This window comes from Carcharodon carcharias, chromosome 2, assembly GCF_017639515.1.
Source record: "Carcharodon carcharias isolate sCarCar2 chromosome 2, sCarCar2.pri, whole genome shotgun sequence".
Classification (NCBI taxonomy): domain Eukaryota; kingdom Metazoa; phylum Chordata; class Chondrichthyes; order Lamniformes; family Lamnidae; genus Carcharodon; species Carcharodon carcharias.
The window spans coordinates 174,377,175-174,394,608 of NC_054468.1; the positions used below are offsets into that span (position 1 = coordinate 174,377,175).

Genomic DNA, 17,434 nt, shown 5'->3' on the forward strand with positions numbered 1-17,434 from the left:
GTTTTTTTTTCCTCTCAACCTTCTCTTCCCTACCATGTGGTGTAGGTATGCCCACAGCTGTTAGGAAGGGAGTTCCAGGATTTTGACCCAGAGACAGTGATGTAATTGGTTGGATTTGTCCAGCTTTTTGTGGACAGGACATATCTGGGCGATTTGCCACATTTGCGGGTAGATACCAGTGTTATAGCTGTACTGGAACAGCGTGGCTAGGGGCGTGGCTAGTTTTGGAGTGTATGTCTTCAGTACTACGGCTGGAATGTTGTCAGGGCTCATAGCAACATACGTGAGGCACTTTGATATATTTAAGTGTCCACATAAATGCCCTTAAGAATTCTCTGATATGTTTCCTTCCTCTAAGGAAGGGGGAAATGTGGGCTGAATCATCATCAATGGCTTTCCATAATTATGCAATTTATTCATAATTGCAGTAAGTTCCACTGGTTAGGCCAAAGTGGGTCAACAGTCACACAATGGCAATATGAATGCGTCATGATGCTACTGTGGTTATTTCTACAAAGAAACAGAGTTACTAAGTTTTTCTAATTAAAGTTACTTTGATATTTATCTCACTAAAATACTCTCACTGCTTTTCTTTTAATAAACTGACACCATTAAATGTATATTCCCTCAACAATTGTAGCTGCAATACAAAACAATTTGTTTTGCATTGACACAATAGCCATGGTGCAAACTCAACAAATACCTGATCAGGCCATGGCCAACAAGCAGAATGAGGCTGCCTGGAGAAGGCAGTGTTCGTCCTGCTTCATTTCAGAAAGATTGGGCCTTCACACTTGAATTAATTGTTTACTATTGGCATGATAAGATTTTTGGCTTTGCACTGGTGCTAAACTTGCTAAGTTGAATCATTGCAAAATTCCCCAGATAATGCATTATGACGGGCACGGAATCCGGAACACAAACTAAATTTCTACAAAACCAAACTTGGCCACTTTGGGATTGTTATATTGTTGACTGTGGGCTGGATTTCTACATAATTAGATACTATTCTGGTTCTTAACATGGCAGCACATCATTCCCAGGAAGTAGGTTCAGTTTCCTTCCTATTTTGCTGAGGTGATTTCCTGACAGGTCAAATGGCAACTGCATCGATACCATCTGGGTGGGACTCTCCACACTTTCCTGAATGAGAATAGCATGTTATAATTTCAAAAAAAAAGGGAAGGGGACAGAGAAGGAAACTACAGAAACATAACTAAGTAGGAAAAAACTCTCACTTTGAAATGGCCTGAGGTTATATATTAACAATCCTCATCCATATAATACCAAAGCCCTTTGTTTATACACTGAGACAATCAAAAAGGATACACATTTCCTTTCAGGGCATCCTCTATGTGTCATTTGTAAAAATACACAGCGTGTGACATTGACAGGGCTTATGTACAATGGCCACTCTTGTTGATAAGGAATATGCTGTAATTCACTCATTATTAGCTCCATCTCAACTTCTGCACAGAAATGCCCTGTTTCAATTTGCAAGCCATTACACTAACGTGCTACAAGCTGAGTTAATTACATGAAATCTTTGTTACTGTCTAAAGACAACAATTTTCCCCCAACCTATATCTAGCTCAAGGCAAAGCAGGCAATGTGTCCATTAACAATTTGGTTCAAACACCAGATGTACAGGGTTTTTGACTAGTCAGTCTGCATTTGCCTTAAATTAAGAGATTTTAAAATTTAAAAACAAACTGTCATTCCACTGACACTACAAAACTATTTCATATGAGAAACAATCAGCACCAAAGGAACAACTGAACACTTGATTTGTTTGTGCACAGTTAGAAAGAAAAACAGAAAGATTTGCATTTATATAACACTTCTCACGGAATCACACAGTGCAGAAGAGGCCCTTTGGCCCATCGGGTCTGCACTGACACGAGAAACACCTGACCTACCTACCTAATCCCATTTACCAGCACTTGGCCCATAGCCTTGAAAGTTATGACGTGCCAAGTGCTCAGCCAGGTATTTTTTAAAGGATGTGAGGCAAGCCACCTCCACCACCCTCCCAGGCAGCGCATTCCAGACCGTCACCACCCTCTGGGTAAAAAAGATTTTCCTCACATCCCCACTAAACCTCCTGCCCCTCACCTTGAACTTATGTCCCCTCGTGACTGACCCTTCAACTAAGGGGAACAGCTGCTCTCTATCCACCCTGTCCATGCCCCTCCTAATCTTGTACACCTCGATCAGGTCGCCCCTCAGTCTTCTCTGCTCCAACGAAAACAACCCAAGTCTATCCAACCTCTCTTCAGAACTTAAATGTTTCATCCCAAGCAACATCCTGGTGAATCTCTTCTGCACCCCCTCCAGTGCAATCACATCCTTCCTATAATGTGGCGACCAGAACTGCACACAGTACTCCAGCTGTGGCCTCACCAAGGTTCTCTAAAACTCCAACATGACTTCCCTACTTTTGTAATCAATGCCTCGATTGATAAAGGCAAGTGTCCCATATGCCTTTTTCACCACCTCACTAACATGCCCCTCCGCCTTCAGAGATCTATGGACACACACGCTAAGGTCCCTTTGTTCCTCAGAACTTCCTAGTGTCATGCCGTTCACTGAATGTTTTCTTGTCAAGTTACTTCTTCCAAAGTGTATCACTTCACACTTTTCAGGGTTAAATTCCATCTGACAATTATCTGCCCATTTGACCATCCCATCTATATCTTCCTATAGCCCAAGACACTCAACCTCACTGTCAACCACCCGGCCAATCTTTGTGTCATCTGCAAACTTAATAATCCTCCCCCCAACATAGTCATCTACGTCGTTTATATAAATGACGAATAATAGGGGACCCGGCACAGATCCCTGTGGTACGCCACTGGACACTGGCTTCCAATCGCTAAAGCATCCTTCTGTCATCACCCTCTGTTGCCTACAACTAAGCCAAATTTGAATCCACCACATCAAATTACCATGTATCCCACGTGCATTTGCCTTCTTTATAAGTCTCCCATGTGGGACCTTGTCAAACTTCTCATGACCACCAGACATCTCTGCGGGATTTTCCACACTTGCCCGCCACCGGGATCTTCCAGTCCCACTGCAAGTCAATGGAATTCTGGCTGGGACGCCGCCTCACCTGTGACGGGTCCTGTTCGCAACGGGGCCAGAAAATCCTGGCCCTCAGAGCACTTTACTGTCAATGAAGTACTTTTCTTCAAGGTGTAGTTACTGTTGTAACATAGGAAATGCAGCAGTCAACTGTGAGCACAACAAACTCCCACAAAAAGCAATGTGATAATGACCAGAAAATCTGTTTTTGTAATGTTGAATGAGGGATAAATTTTGGCCAGGGCACTAAGCTAACCTTCCTGCTCCTCTTCAAAATAGTGGCATGGGATTTTTAGGTCCACTGCAGAGGGCAGGCAGGAACTCAGTTTAACATCTCATCTGAAAGATGGCACCTCCAATAGTGGAGCACTCCCTTGGCACTGCACTAGAATGTAAGCCTTAATTTTTGTCCTCAAATCCAGTAGTGGAACCTGAACCTGGAACCTGTGACTCAGAGAGCTGAGCCATAGCTGACTTGGTTACAAGTTTGTCAATCATTTGGGACAATCCTGCTGAGAACTAAAGGTTGGATGCCTCTTACATAAGAAGGTGATTTTACAAAGAATTTACAGCACAGAAACAGGTAATTTGGCTCAACTCCCTGCTAATATTTAACACTTCACAGGAGCCTCTCCCACCCTACATCATCTCACCCTCCCAGCAAATCCTTCTACTCCTTTCTCCCTCATGTACTTAACCAGCTTCCCCTTAAATGCATTTATGTGATTTGCCTTCTTGTCTCATCCTCATGTGGTAGTAAGCTCTACATTATAACCATTCTCTAGGTAAAGAAGTTACTTCTGAATTATTTATTGGATTTATTAGTGACCATATTATATTTATATCCCCAGTTTTTAAATCCTCTCAAGTAGGAACATTTTCTCTACGTCTATCTTATCAACCCTTTCATAATTTTAAACACTTCTATCAAGTCACACCTCAGCCTTTACTTTCACAGCGAAAAGAGCCCCAACCAGCTGTCTTTCCTGATAAGTATAACCACTCAGTTCTGATATCATCCCGGTAAATCTGTTTTGCAGCTTCTCCTGTGCCTCCAACCATTGTATAATATTGAGATCAGAACTGTTAACAGTACTCCAATTGTGGTCTAACTAAGGATCTATACTAAAGTTTGACATAACAGGCCAAATTTCCATTTCAGATCAGAGACTGGACGTACAACTGAAGATGCACAATGGGATCCCATGGACGCTCTGAGGTGCGGACCTATGTGGGAACTGCCCAGGAAGTTTCAATTTCTGATGGACTATTCCCCTGACTTAGAAAACACCGATAGTTTTAACAAGACGTATCTTTTGCAGTTATTGGGAAATTTGAGAGTGACATGGTGTTTTTTTATCCTTCCTTTTTAAAATATTCCATGGAATTTATGTGGAATAAATGGATTCCTCTTCCTCCTCCTCTTCCAGATGAAAGTCCCTCTAAACATTTATTTTCTGCTGTACTTCCTATATGGAGCTGGTCCCAGTTCAGTTATAACTTCCATTCATAATTTTATCTAAACTCAACAGAGCATTGTCTCATCTTGGATTTCCAACTCTCACGCCAGCTTGATATAATGGTAGCACCCTATTACCTCGAGTTAGAAGTTGTGGGTTGAGACCTACTCCAGGATTTGAGGACTCAATCTAGGCGGTCACTTTTGTGCAGTACAGAAAGAGAATTCTGCATTGTCAGATACACTGCTTTTGAGATAAGAGACTAAACCAAGGTCAGGCCTGCACATAAAGGATCCCACGGCATGGAGAAGAGGAGTTCTCCTGGTGTCATGGCCAATACTTATCCTTCAACAAAACAAGCGGTCATCTATCTCATTTGCTATTTGTGGGGCCTTTGCTATGCATGCCCCACATAATAAACAGTGACTGTCCAAAAATAATTAAATGATTGCACCACATTTTGGGAGGCAAAGCTATGAAATACACATTTTCTTTCCTGCAGTCACTTCAGGGTAAGAGGAGTGCAAGTGTGAGCAAAAAGTGAGAGAGAGAGAGAGAGTATAAGAATGCAAGAACACAAAAATGACGGGCAGAGGAAGAGGGATAAGGACAATTCAGGGGAGAGGAACGGAGAAAGCGTACTTGGTGTCTCCGATAGCATATGGTTGAGCCGTTAGAATAAAGATTTTTAAGCATGGAAAGTGCCATAAAGCTCACTGCAGCCATGCTCATTATAGAAGAACTATGTGCATATTCCCGTTCTATCCTTTCTCCATATACTTATAAATTGTTTTTTTTCCATATCCTCACTCTTTGAAATGCTATTATGGATTTTGTCCTCATTACTGCTTGTGTCAAGACATGCCATGTCCTAACAACTTTCTGTGAAGAAGTATTTTTCTGATCTCTTCCTTTATCCTTTTGGAGATAATCTTAAATTTGTGCCCTCCAGTTAGCAACTCATTTGGGTGGAAATTAGGAGCCGACTATTTACCTCATCAAAAACTCTCAATTTTGAACATCTCAGTCAGATCTCTTCAATCTTAAATGATGCTTCCAGAACAGCAGCCTAAACAAGAGTCATAAGGAGCCGAAACATTAACTCTGTCTTCCTCTCCACAGATGCTGTCAGACCTGCTGAGTTTTTCCAGCAATTTTTGTTTTAGTTTCAGGTTTCCAGCATCCACAGTATTTTGCTTTTAGCCTAATCAATGATTTGTATAGATTTAGCATTATCTCATTGATTTAGTACTCTATGTACCCATTTACAAAAATTAGGTTCTCACATTTTTAAAAATTTACTTTATCAATATTTCAGCCCACTTTTAAAGATCCATATATCTGAATCTTTAAGTCTTAGTCTGTAATATACTCAGGATGAGAAAAGCCCTTGCTGCTGTACACACATGATCAGCTTCTCACTGCATTCATCCCTGTAATATCACCTTTCCTTCAATCTCATCTCCTAGAAGTGGCAAAATTCAATAAACCTCTTTCAAAAATTCCTGTCCGACCCCTTAGAGATATCGGACAAGCCCAAGGATGCCGTAACTTGTTAGTTGTTTCCCAAAATATTTTTCCTTTCTGCTGTGATCCTGTAATTTTCCAAGTATGCACCTACATTTTCTTAAAAGACTGGAAGGAGTCAATCCTCACTATCAGCTCTGCAACCATGTTCCACAAATCAATCAGCTGAGCAAAATCAAGCTTCCTTACACTGAACTGGATTCCCTGCTTTCTCAAATTAATTAGTCGGTCTCTAGCTCTTTTTGGCCATATTGCTGCAAACAATTTATCCACTTGTGTATTATTGATTCCGGTAATAATTTCAAAGGTCTGAAACAGATCCTTTCTTAGCCTATTAATCACTATTGAATCCAAAACCATAGCACAATATCTATCTCTATAAACTCAATGTGCTAGGGTGGGGTGGAGGGCAGGCATTCAGGATTGTGTTCTTTGCAAAATCTTCTTTGGAGCCAACATAGTCCTCGTTATGGGGGCCAAAAATGGTCCCAAGACTTACTAAGCTACTATTGTAGCCTGAACAATGCAGGCATGACATCCCAGGGCCCTGGTTGCTTTGGCCGCAGCTGCTCAACAGGATTTTGAACCTTCATAGAATGGTCAACACCATTTTTAAGTCTCCCTTCCCGTTATCTTTAAGCTGCCCACAAATATTACATTTGATACTTAAAAGAACACCCATCTACAAAGACAGACATCTGACAAGCTTGGGTTCACTTCCTCAAATTATTTATATCCAGTGGTAATCTATAATTTATTTCCTTTTCTAACGTCTTTACTACTATATATATATATATATATATATATTTGTTGCCCATCCCTTATTGCTCTTGAACTGAGCAATCTGATAGGCCATTTCAGAGGGCAGTTAAGAGTCAGCCACATCGCTGTGGATCTGGAGTAACATATAGGCCAGACCGGGTAAGGATGGGTGATTTCCTTCCCTAAAGGGATTAGTGAACCACGTGGGTTTTTTACGACAATCGACGATAGTTTCATGGTCACTATTACTGACTAACTTTATATTCCATATTTTTACTAATTGAATTTAAATTCCACCAGCTGCCATGGTGGGATTTGAACCAGTGTCCTAGAGCATCAGCCTGCACCTCTGGATTACTAGCCCAGTAATATGCATGAATGTAATAACTGCGCTATTTATCCCCTGCTCCAATTTGTTAATAAAGGGGACACATCATTGAACCCTTGGGCATATGAAGCATGATATTATATGTGATGTGTTGAAACAATCTTTTGGAAATCCAAGTAGTTTTTATTTACCAAGTCACCCCAAATTGCCATTCCAGTGACTTCGTCAAAAAGAAAGATGTTTATCAAAAATAACTTGTTTTCTGAACCATATTGAGCATCCCCTATCAAGGCTAAGCTTTGCATGTAACCTGCTCCTCTACACCTTCTGAAATTTTAGTATATATATTGCCTCTACTTGTTCTTCCTCCAAAAATGTATCATCTCACGTTTCTTCATATTAAATTTCACATTACATCAATTTTCCCAGCCTACTCTCCTATCTCTGCCCTTTTGTAGTCACTTATAATACTCTTTGCAGTTAGTGACACTCCCTATTTTTCTGTCAACTGCAAACATTGTTACTGTACCCATTCAGATCATATATACTTTATAGCATTACTCTCAAACTACCCTTGCTGTTGGAAGCAGCCCTATAAAATAAATCAGACAGGTCTCAGCAGAGGTCACGGATTGAACTAAAGACCTCTCTGGATGGCATAGTTCAGTAGAACAGTGCCACATACCATCAAGAGAAGCAGAGATTCAGATCGATTTATTAGCTGGTAGTATAAATGCAATTAACAAATATCATACCAATACTTCCCTTAAAAAATGCATATCCTGCTGTATGCTCTTGAAAACTATAAAACATTACATTTACTTTTAATGATTTTTCATCTCCAAGTAACAGCAACAGAAACACCCAGCTGAGATCAGTCCATTTACCAGAGTTCACAGAAACCCACTGGGACATTCCTGGTCAGCAAGGTTTGGCTAATCAGTGGTTAAACTCATGGAGCTATCAGGGAAATGGTTGAGACCATTTTACCAGCTGGAGCAGACACATGATGGTCTAGCTGGTTGCTCAAATTTTAAATAATTAGAAAGCAGTTTTTCTTTCAGTTAATAAAACATTAGCCTTGCAAACATAATGTCAATGAAGCATCTTATAGTTAGCTACTAAATTGTGTTTATTGAGAAATACCTCCTTTCTCCCAGCAAAATAAATCAAAACTACAAAAAGAAAACGAAAAGCTCCTTTCGCCATTTCAAGCTCAAAGGCATAATTGTCAGGAACACAATTATCATGGCTTCGGTCCCCTGTTTATAATTTATGTGCCAGTGTTAAATATTTCAAAGCGTTGCTGAAGAACAAGGAGTCCTTTCACAGTCTAAAACAGAGAGCAAAGCGTTGTTCCTGCAAGATTAAATGGCATAACAAAATTTGGGAATTCCACAAGAGATCTAAAAAAGGACCACTCCCTCTTTTCTTCCTCTATTGTTCTCAATAGCTCAGCTACCAAAATGCCCTGTTATCTCATTTAAGGCTAAATTATCTGATCACTCTGAATCCAGAAGGTTGCTTTCAGTCTGGCTTTTGCTTTTAAAATTGAAACTTATTAGCATCCTTTAGCTCTTTCCCACCAGGTACCAATTTCTTAATAAAAAATACTTTAAAAGGAAAATTAGCTGGAAAAAATTATGGAACCACATGGTTACTGCACCTGCTAACTGGAGTTCACAGGGATCTTAGCAACAGTAGTAACAATGGCTTGGCATTCTTACCTTGAAGCTGCTTGAATCTTCCTTCCAGCTGATTATAATTGTATGGCATCTGAGCAGGAAAGCCAGCAGATAATGGTCCTGACATGCTAGATGCCCTCTGTATTTCCATTTGGTAGCAATAAATTGAAGGGCAATACAGTAAAAACAAAAGGAAAGTAATCCTTCTGTAAACTCAGACAGCCACAGAATCCCAACAGAAAAGGCTGGCTGCTCACCGTTCGTGTAACTATCCTACAAGCAAGCTTCTTAAATAAACAAAAATCCAGCACGTTCCGTGTAGGTTGATGGTTTAAAAAGGCATCAGTCATGGATCAGCATCACATTGTTTTTTGACTGTCCAGTCCGCTAGTCGCCAGACAATTTTAACCAGCAGCTTTAAAATTTTAAAGGAAGTGAACGACTCAACGGCACACCCACTAAGCACAAGCCAGCAGCTAATCTTCCTTCTTTCTGAAGCCAGTAAAGCACACCTTCACATTACTCCAGTGTGCAGTGTAATTTAAGCAGTAGGCAGTCACAGTTTGAATGATGTCACTATTAACATAAGAGTAGCAAGGAGTGGGAATGTACCACTTGCAAAAAAATAAAGAGGGGTTTACAAAAGGTCAGCAACAGTTAAAAAATAAATAACTATTAGAAAAACAGTTGTTCTTTGTGCACATACGAAATTAAATAAAACTTTCAAGTTTATTTTTTTAAATGTTTCTACAAAAATAAACAATAAAGTGCTTCCTGAGGTGGTCCCTCCTTAAAACTGGGAGAATTACAATCATTTAAGTTCCTTGTAACAGGAAAGTCTCAGATTTCCATCACATGGGAAGGAGGAAGAATTTCCTTTACTTAGCTAAGGCAAATTGCATTCCACACACAAAAAACAACATTGGAAAGGTGTCAACGCTACTCTTAAACTTTTAGGTTAATTTAAAAATGGAATTACACATAAGTTTCATGTGTTGCTACTGAAAATTGATAAATTCTTGGACTTTAAAATACTGAGCTATTTAAAGTCTTAAAAAACAAAGCAGTGCTGTCAAACTTGTTTTAGTTTTTTTTTGAGACTTTATGCAAAACACGGCTGAGTGTAAATCATAAATGGCAGAATGGAATGGCTAGCACTCTTTACCATGATCATGAATAGCAACTTGAGGAAACAGTATATTCAAAACTCTTAAGGCCCAAACAAAATAAAGAAACATTCATTTGTCCCTTCTGCACAGATTTATTCCCCGCTTCTCTTCACACAGTAATCCCGTTACGCAGCCGTGTTATTTTTGGACCCACCCGTCCTACCTCCAGGAAAAAAAATCTATTGATGTTTTTGTGTACAATGACAGGAATGTGAACAGAAAACAATAATAAAACACAGCATTTATGAAATAATTTTTAAAATTCTATCTTGGGATGTGGGTGTCACTGACAAAGCCACCATTTGATGCCCATCTCGCCTTCTAGAGCTGCTGCAGTCCATCTGGTGCGGGTATGCCCACACTACTGCTGGGAAGGGAACTCCAGGATTTTGATCCGGTAACAGTGAAGGAATGGCAATATAGCTCCGAGTCAGGATGGTGTGTGGCTTGAGGGGAACTTGCAGGTGATGGTGTTCCCATGCATCTGTTACTCTTGTCCTTCTAGGTGGCAGATGTCGCGGGTTTGCAAGACGCTGTTGGAGGAGCCTTGGTGAGTTGCTGCAATGCATCTTGTATGTAGCACATAATACTGCCACTGTACATAGGTGATGAAGGGAGTGAATGCTTATTGTGGTGGATGGGGTGCTAATCAAGTCAGCTGCTTTGGCCTGGATGAGATCAAAGTTCTTGAATGTTTTTGGAGCTGCATTTATTCAGACAAGTGGAGACTATTCCATCACACTCCTGATGTGTGCCCTGTAGATGGTGGACAGGTTTTCGGGGAATCAGGAGGTGAGTTACTCACCACAGAATACCCAGCCTCTGACTTGCTCTTGTCGACACAGTAGTGATATGGCTGGTTCAATTCAGTTTCTGGTCAATAATAACCCCCAAGGTGTGGATATGGAGGATTCAGCAATGCTGATGGCATTGAACGTCAAGGGGAGATTAGAATCTCTCTAGTTAGAGTAAGTCATTGCCTAGCACTTGTATGGTGTGAATGTTACTTGCCACTTATCAGCCCAAGCCTAAACGTCTTGCTCCATATGGACAGGGATTGCTCCATATCTGAGGAGTTGTGAATGGTACTGAACATTTGTGCAATCAGCAGCAAACATCCCCAACTTCTGAATTTATGATGGAGGAAAGATCATTGATGAAGCAGCTGAAGATGCTGAGGAACTCCTGTAGCCATGACCTAGGACTATGATGATTGGCCTCCAACAGCCACAACCGTCCTCCGTTGTGTCCCGTGTGACTCCAACCAGTGGAGAGGTTTTCCCTTCTTTTCCATGGACTTCAATTTTGCCAAGGCTCCTTGATGCCACACTCGGTCAAATGCTGCCTTGATGTCAAGAGCAGTTGCTCTCACTGCCTCCTGAGTTCAGCTCTTTTGTCCATGTTTGGGCCAAGGCTGTAATGAGGTCAGGAGCTGAGTGGTGCTGGCGGAGGCCAAACTGGGCAGGTTATTGCTGTGTAAGTGCTGCTTGAGAGCACTGTTGAATACACTTTCCATCACTTTGCTGATGGAGCAATAATTGGTCAGAGTGGATTTATCCTGTTTTTTAAGACAGGACATACTCTGGGCAATTTTCCATATTGTAGGGTAGATGTCAGCATTATAGATGTATCGCAACAGCTCAGCTAGGGGCACAGCTAGTGCTGTGGTATAAATCGCCAGAATTATTGTCAGGATGTTGTCAGGGCCCATAGCCTTTGCAGTATCCATTGCTTTCAGCCATTTCTTGATATCACGTGGACTGAATTGAATTGGCTGAAGATTGGCACCTTAGGCTGAGACAGAGATGGATCATCCACTTAGCTATCTGGCTGAAGATGGTTGCAAATGCTTCAGCCTTGTCTTTTGCACTGATTTGCTGCCTCCCCCGGACCACCCCAACACCCCTGCAATTATACTAGATGGGAGTATTTGTGGAGTCTCCTCCTCCTCCTCCTCCTGTCAGTTGTTCCACTCACGACTGGATGTGGCAGAACTGCAGAGCTTTGATCTAATCCGTTCGTTGTGAGATTGCCTAACTCTATCATATGCTGCTTCATCAGTTTGGCATGCAATTAGTCCTGTATTGTAGCTTCACAGCTCATTTTTAAGTATGCCTGGTGCTGCTCTCCTGCACTCTTCATTGAACCAGGGTTGATCCCTTGACTTGATGATAAGTAGAATGAGGGATATACCAGGCCTTGAGATTACAAATTGTGGTTGAATACAATTTTGCTGCTGCTGATGGCCCACAGCACCTCATGGATCAATTCAGAGCTGCTAGGTCTGTTCTGAATGTGCCCTATTTAGCACAGTGGTAGTGCCACAAAGCACAATGGAGGGTATGTCTTTAGTGACTATGCAGTGATCATGCCTATCTATACGGTCATGGACAAATGCATCTGCAAGATATAGATTGGTGAGGACAACATCCAATAGCTTTCTCCTCTTGTTAGTTCCCTCACCACCTTCCGCAGGCTCAGTCGAACAGATATATCCTTCAGGACTTGACGAGCAGTGATGCTACTGAGCTACTCTTGGTGATGGATGTCAAAGGCCCCACTCAGAGCACATTGTGCTCTTAACAGCACTTGGAGGAAGCACTGGGGGTGGCATGTTATCAAGGCTTAAGTTGTTGTTGTCTTACACCAGTCCATTAATATTTAAAAGTATTGCCTTTTTTCAAGGAACTGGAAAGGTTCAGTTGCCTTTCACATCTGGGACCTGGGTTGAAATCCAACCTAGAACTATGAGAGGATAATCTTGTATCTTTGTGGTACAAAAGTCCCATGGAAAATTGGTTCTGGTCAGCTTCCATCCAATCCCTTGTGATATGGGCATAACACAAAACTATTCCTAAATAGAAACTAAATGTACACCTTACAGAGGAATTGGCTTCATGCAATGTGGAAGCAATACCCTTCTCACTGGCTCTTGAAGCATGGGATTTACATGGCAGACTTGAAGACAAATTTCGGACTATTGAGATTCAATGAAACCAATTGCCAGGAAGACTGGCCTTTAGAATGGATCTTGCACAACAGTGAAGTAGATAGAGAAATCATAGGGTGACTGGTGAGACTAATGGAAAATGTGACCTTGGCACAACAGGGCATGTGCTTCAGAGTTGGGACTATGGCACATTGCTGAGGCACAACAGAAAATACTTTAAATCCAATCCAGAAGTGTTGTAAAAGGGTTAACATTAACATTAATACCTCTCATCCCATTAAGGACAAAAATTCACACACAAAAATGTATCCTCTTTTTAAAAGGTTCAAATTCAGAGTATAACTAATCACATCTGATACAGCAATTTAACAATCTGAATAAAATGAGGTAAATAAAAGTGAATTACCAGCTTTGCACCTTAAAGAACCTTTTGTTAAGACTAAATATTTGACGCATAAAGAAAAAACTTCTTTCACACCCTCGGAAAATTCCAAAGTGCTCCACAGACAACTATATCTTATTTTAGTAAGTGTTAGGAACTAGAAGTAGTTAAATTAAGTTATATTTGTATTTGCGGGTGTTAGGACTGAGTTTTAGCATTAAGTCTAAGTTTGATTTGTGTTTCTGTATTGGTGTTAAGAAAGGGGGGGGAATCTTGAGTTTTAGTTTCACTTTAAAAGACGCCTGCATTTTAATTAGGTTTTACGACTTTTGAAGGGGAGTTAAAATAAACACAAGGTAGAAAAAAACTGTGCTGTTGCCTAGAAATAGGAGGCCCACACAGACAGAGAAACCAAAAGCTGTTCAAGTTCAGTTGGATTATGCTCTGAAGTCGAAAGGAGCTATTAGAAGCAGCATAGGAGAGGGACAGATAGCATGTCCCAAACTAAAGAAGAAACCAAAGCCACAGAGTGAGACTGAAAGGAGGGGTCCCAATAGGACCTTTTAGTCAAAGGGTGAAAAGGAATCTGGCAAAGGCCCTGTTAAGTGAAGCTAATAGCAAGCAGCAGAGAGAAATGCTCCGAGCTTAAACAGAGAAAGCTGCAGGACGCAGACTTTGAAGCAAAATAGACCTTCTGGCTTCTCGCAAGCCTAAGGAGACAGCCAAAGGTCTGTAACTCTTTACTATGGGCATGTGAAGCAGTGGTGTTCTGTTGGCACAGCTGAGCATTTGAGATAGAGTGCGTGGAAGAAAGCTTGAGTGCAAGTGGCAATCCAGGGGAGAGGGACATCGGAAGGAGAGTTCGAAATCCTTGTGGAAGGCGTCTGAGAGAAAGCGTAGTTTGGAGGAAGATTCCAAAGTGGGCTTTTCAAGAGTGTAAAAGAAGGAGTTCAGTGAGGCCGGTTGGCTCACGGTGTGACAAGCATCAGGGGGGAGTTGATGAGAGATCCGTAGTATCTGTTTGGGGTGGCATCTGTCAGTTGGTTTCAGAGTGTGGTGTGCCTGACTACAGGTTGCCTATTGGTTTACATGGATTATGTACTTATTGGGAACATTAGAGTATAAGATAGAATTTGTAACTTATGTTATCCTTACAAATCTGTATATATCTGTAAAGGTATAGGTGTAGGTGAAGGAGTATTATAATATAGTGCATCATTTCTTGTTTAATAAATGTTTTATTCTTTTATTAAAAGTTCATCAGTTGACGCCTGTGGCTCTGTTCAGTGGCCACTCTCCACATTTCTAAACAAAAAATAAAAGTTAGGATCTATTAAGGATCTGACTTGTCTAGTAGTAACATCAGCTGGGATCATAACAAAAGTATAAAACATAACATCCAATTTGTACACAACAAAATGGCCAGTTACTTCCTTTGCTTTGCTGATTTAAATTGACAGATTAATGTTGTTGAGGAAGCGGGGAGAATACTTCTGTCCTAATAGTGTCATGGAAACTTTTACATCTAAGCAAACAAACAGAAAAGTCCGTGGCTTAATGCTTCATATGGAAGACAGCTACAATGACATTGAAGCACACCTTCAGTATGGCACTCAAATGTTGGCAATGATTACCTGCTTAAAGCCTGGATTAACATTTGAGCTCTTGGCCTTCACATTCAGAAGCAAGGATGCTTTCACTGTGAATAGTGATACTATTTCATAAAGGAAGGATAAAAGAACTAGCACTTACATAGCATCTTTCACATCTTCCGAGTGTCTCAAAGCTGGCCTTAAACTTTAATGCAGGTACCCGTAAGGTTTGAAATGCTTAAATAAAGCAAAATGGAAGAAGGGTGTAGACCTAGCTGTCATATTTGCCCTGTCGTATATGTAACAAATTGCTTCACCAAATCTCATGCACTTCTGTAAAGCTGCTTATGGAGCAGTAATGACAGAGTAACAGAGGAAGGCATCTGCATTCTCAAAGAAAGAAGAATGGTATGTTGTACGGTAAGAGGAGGGGGAAATAATGGCATTAATTAAAGCACATGCCAAAAAAATGTTAAAGTCTTTCAGCGTTTACATCAATATGGGATTTGTGCTTTAATTTTTCTGACTATATTTGGAAACTCAAGGAATGTGGGGCATGGTATCCAATTCTTACACAAACAGCTTGCTGAGCAATAAAGGGGGAATTTTAGCTTCTTAATATACAGGCATATAATGAAAGAGTTTGGTTATAATGGAAGCATTGGATTACCTCATGACAATTGATACTGGTTTTTCTTAAAATATAACATAGCATTTTAATCCTTAAGTTACCAAAAATAACAGATAGCTGCAGCTTCTGTAGTATGCAAAACATAATCTAATTTTTCTCTTACTGACTGCTATCCCACATTAAAGTGCCAATTTTTGATTACCACCATCATGCAATAATAATTCTGGTTGAACACAAGGTCTTCATGTGCCTTCTTTAAAGGGCTCTTTACCCCTTTAATAAAAATAATTCATTTATCTAACAGAAATGGAAAGGAAAAGCATGAATATTGGAAATTTGAAATTAAGTATAAACTCAGCATCTGAAAGAGAAAGATAGGAACTTTGAGGATTTAACATATCAGCATTTTGGTACACGATAAACATTTTCTGTTTTAACTTCACAAGTTCTTCGGTGAGAGGTCTTTTTAAGCTATTAAGTATGAGTTGTGCACTTGATGAAGGGTCATTGACCCAATATGTTAACTGTTTCTTTCTCCACAGCTCTGCCAGACCTGCTGAGTATTCCCAGCACTTTCTGTTTTACGAATGGCTTAATTTACAAGTTAGATTTAAACCAAAGAGAAAAACAAATTAATCATCCAATCTAGACAATTAGGCTTATAGGTTCAATTTAGGGTGGCCACTTTAGATATAAAATGAGCTCCATAGTGGACCTCCAAAATAAAATTTTCCTGAACACAGGCAGCAATAGGTTGGCTACATTCTGGATAACCAGGTCAACATCTAGCCTAACCAATCAGTCCTTCAAGGGGCATCCATGCTACCACTAAAAAGGTAGTCTTAAAAAATACTTACTTGAACGTGGAGCTGGGAGGTGCAAGACTGCTCTTTCTACCTTCACATTAAAGAAATAGACTGCTATCAGCCGCCACTCACTGCCTCCTCATTCCCGATCATTCTCTTCATTTTTTACAACCAAACTACATCTCTGGCAGTCATCCAAAATGGAATGGTCCTTGCTGGCGAGATATCTGGGGTTATCTTGCAACTTGCCAGTCTGATATTATCCTAGGGACAACATGGAATGGGCCCTGGCCTACCCGTTTTGCCTCAGGGATCAAACTCTGAAGGTTGGCACAAACCACTTTCTTGGTTTATTACCCCCAAGATCAGCTTAGAATTTTCATTTCCTGGGAAACACCATAAGTACACCTTTTGTTGAACCATGATTGCTAAGAAAACAATTATATTCATCGAATGAAAGGCAACAAGAAAGTGCCTTTGAAATATTGAAATACAACTAAACAAAAACCACTGTACAATAAGTTCTTGCTTAATGCTGACTCACTTGATGACGTTTTCCTTTAACATCTTTCATAAAGTGGTGTCAGTATATCCTTTTAACATTGTCAGTTTCACTTTAACGACATTTGCCTCAGGCTTGCTCTTCTGTGGCCTGCCTGTTCACAAAACCTTCCCCCCCCCGCAGCATTTCCACTCTTGCCTTCAGTCCCTCTTCCCCCTTGCAATGCCACCCTTGGCTCCCGGCGTTGCTTCCTGCCCTGGCTCTCCGGCCTCCCCTGCTGAGCCTTACTCCCCGGCCTTGCCTCTCCTCCCCAGCCTCCTACATTACTGCCTGCTCCTCCTAGACTGTCTGATGGTCACCCATTCCCTCCGCCTGCACTCTCATAAGCTGCGGTGTAACCACCTCCCCAAATGTGCTATCATGATTGTGCCACAGTGACTCCAGCTGTTGCTCGAGTTCTGAAACCCAGAGTTCAAGTTTCTGCAGCTGGTAACACTTCCTGCACATGTGGTCATCTAGGCCAAGAGAAGCATCCACAACTTACTGCATGTCA

General features: G+C 40.9%; 1 protein-coding gene across 3 annotated transcripts in view; it reads right to left on the reverse strand.

Moving 5' to 3' along the window:
- The window catches only part of sptbn1 (spectrin, beta, non-erythrocytic 1), a 297,759-nt gene that overhangs the window by 138,584 nt on the left and 141,741 nt on the right, over window positions 1-17,434 (reverse strand). Inside the window, exon 1 of one of the 3 annotated variants that reach the window (XM_041174980.1) lies at window positions 8,892-8,991. The exons of the other annotated variants lie outside the window; for them this stretch is intronic. Within the exon in view, the coding sequence (XP_041030914.1) occupies window positions 8,892-8,976 (85 nt within the window). The 5' untranslated portion in view covers window positions 8,977-8,991. Of the gene's footprint in view, window positions 1-8,891; window positions 8,992-17,434 lie in introns of those variants that run through there. 3 annotated transcript variants of the gene reach the window in all.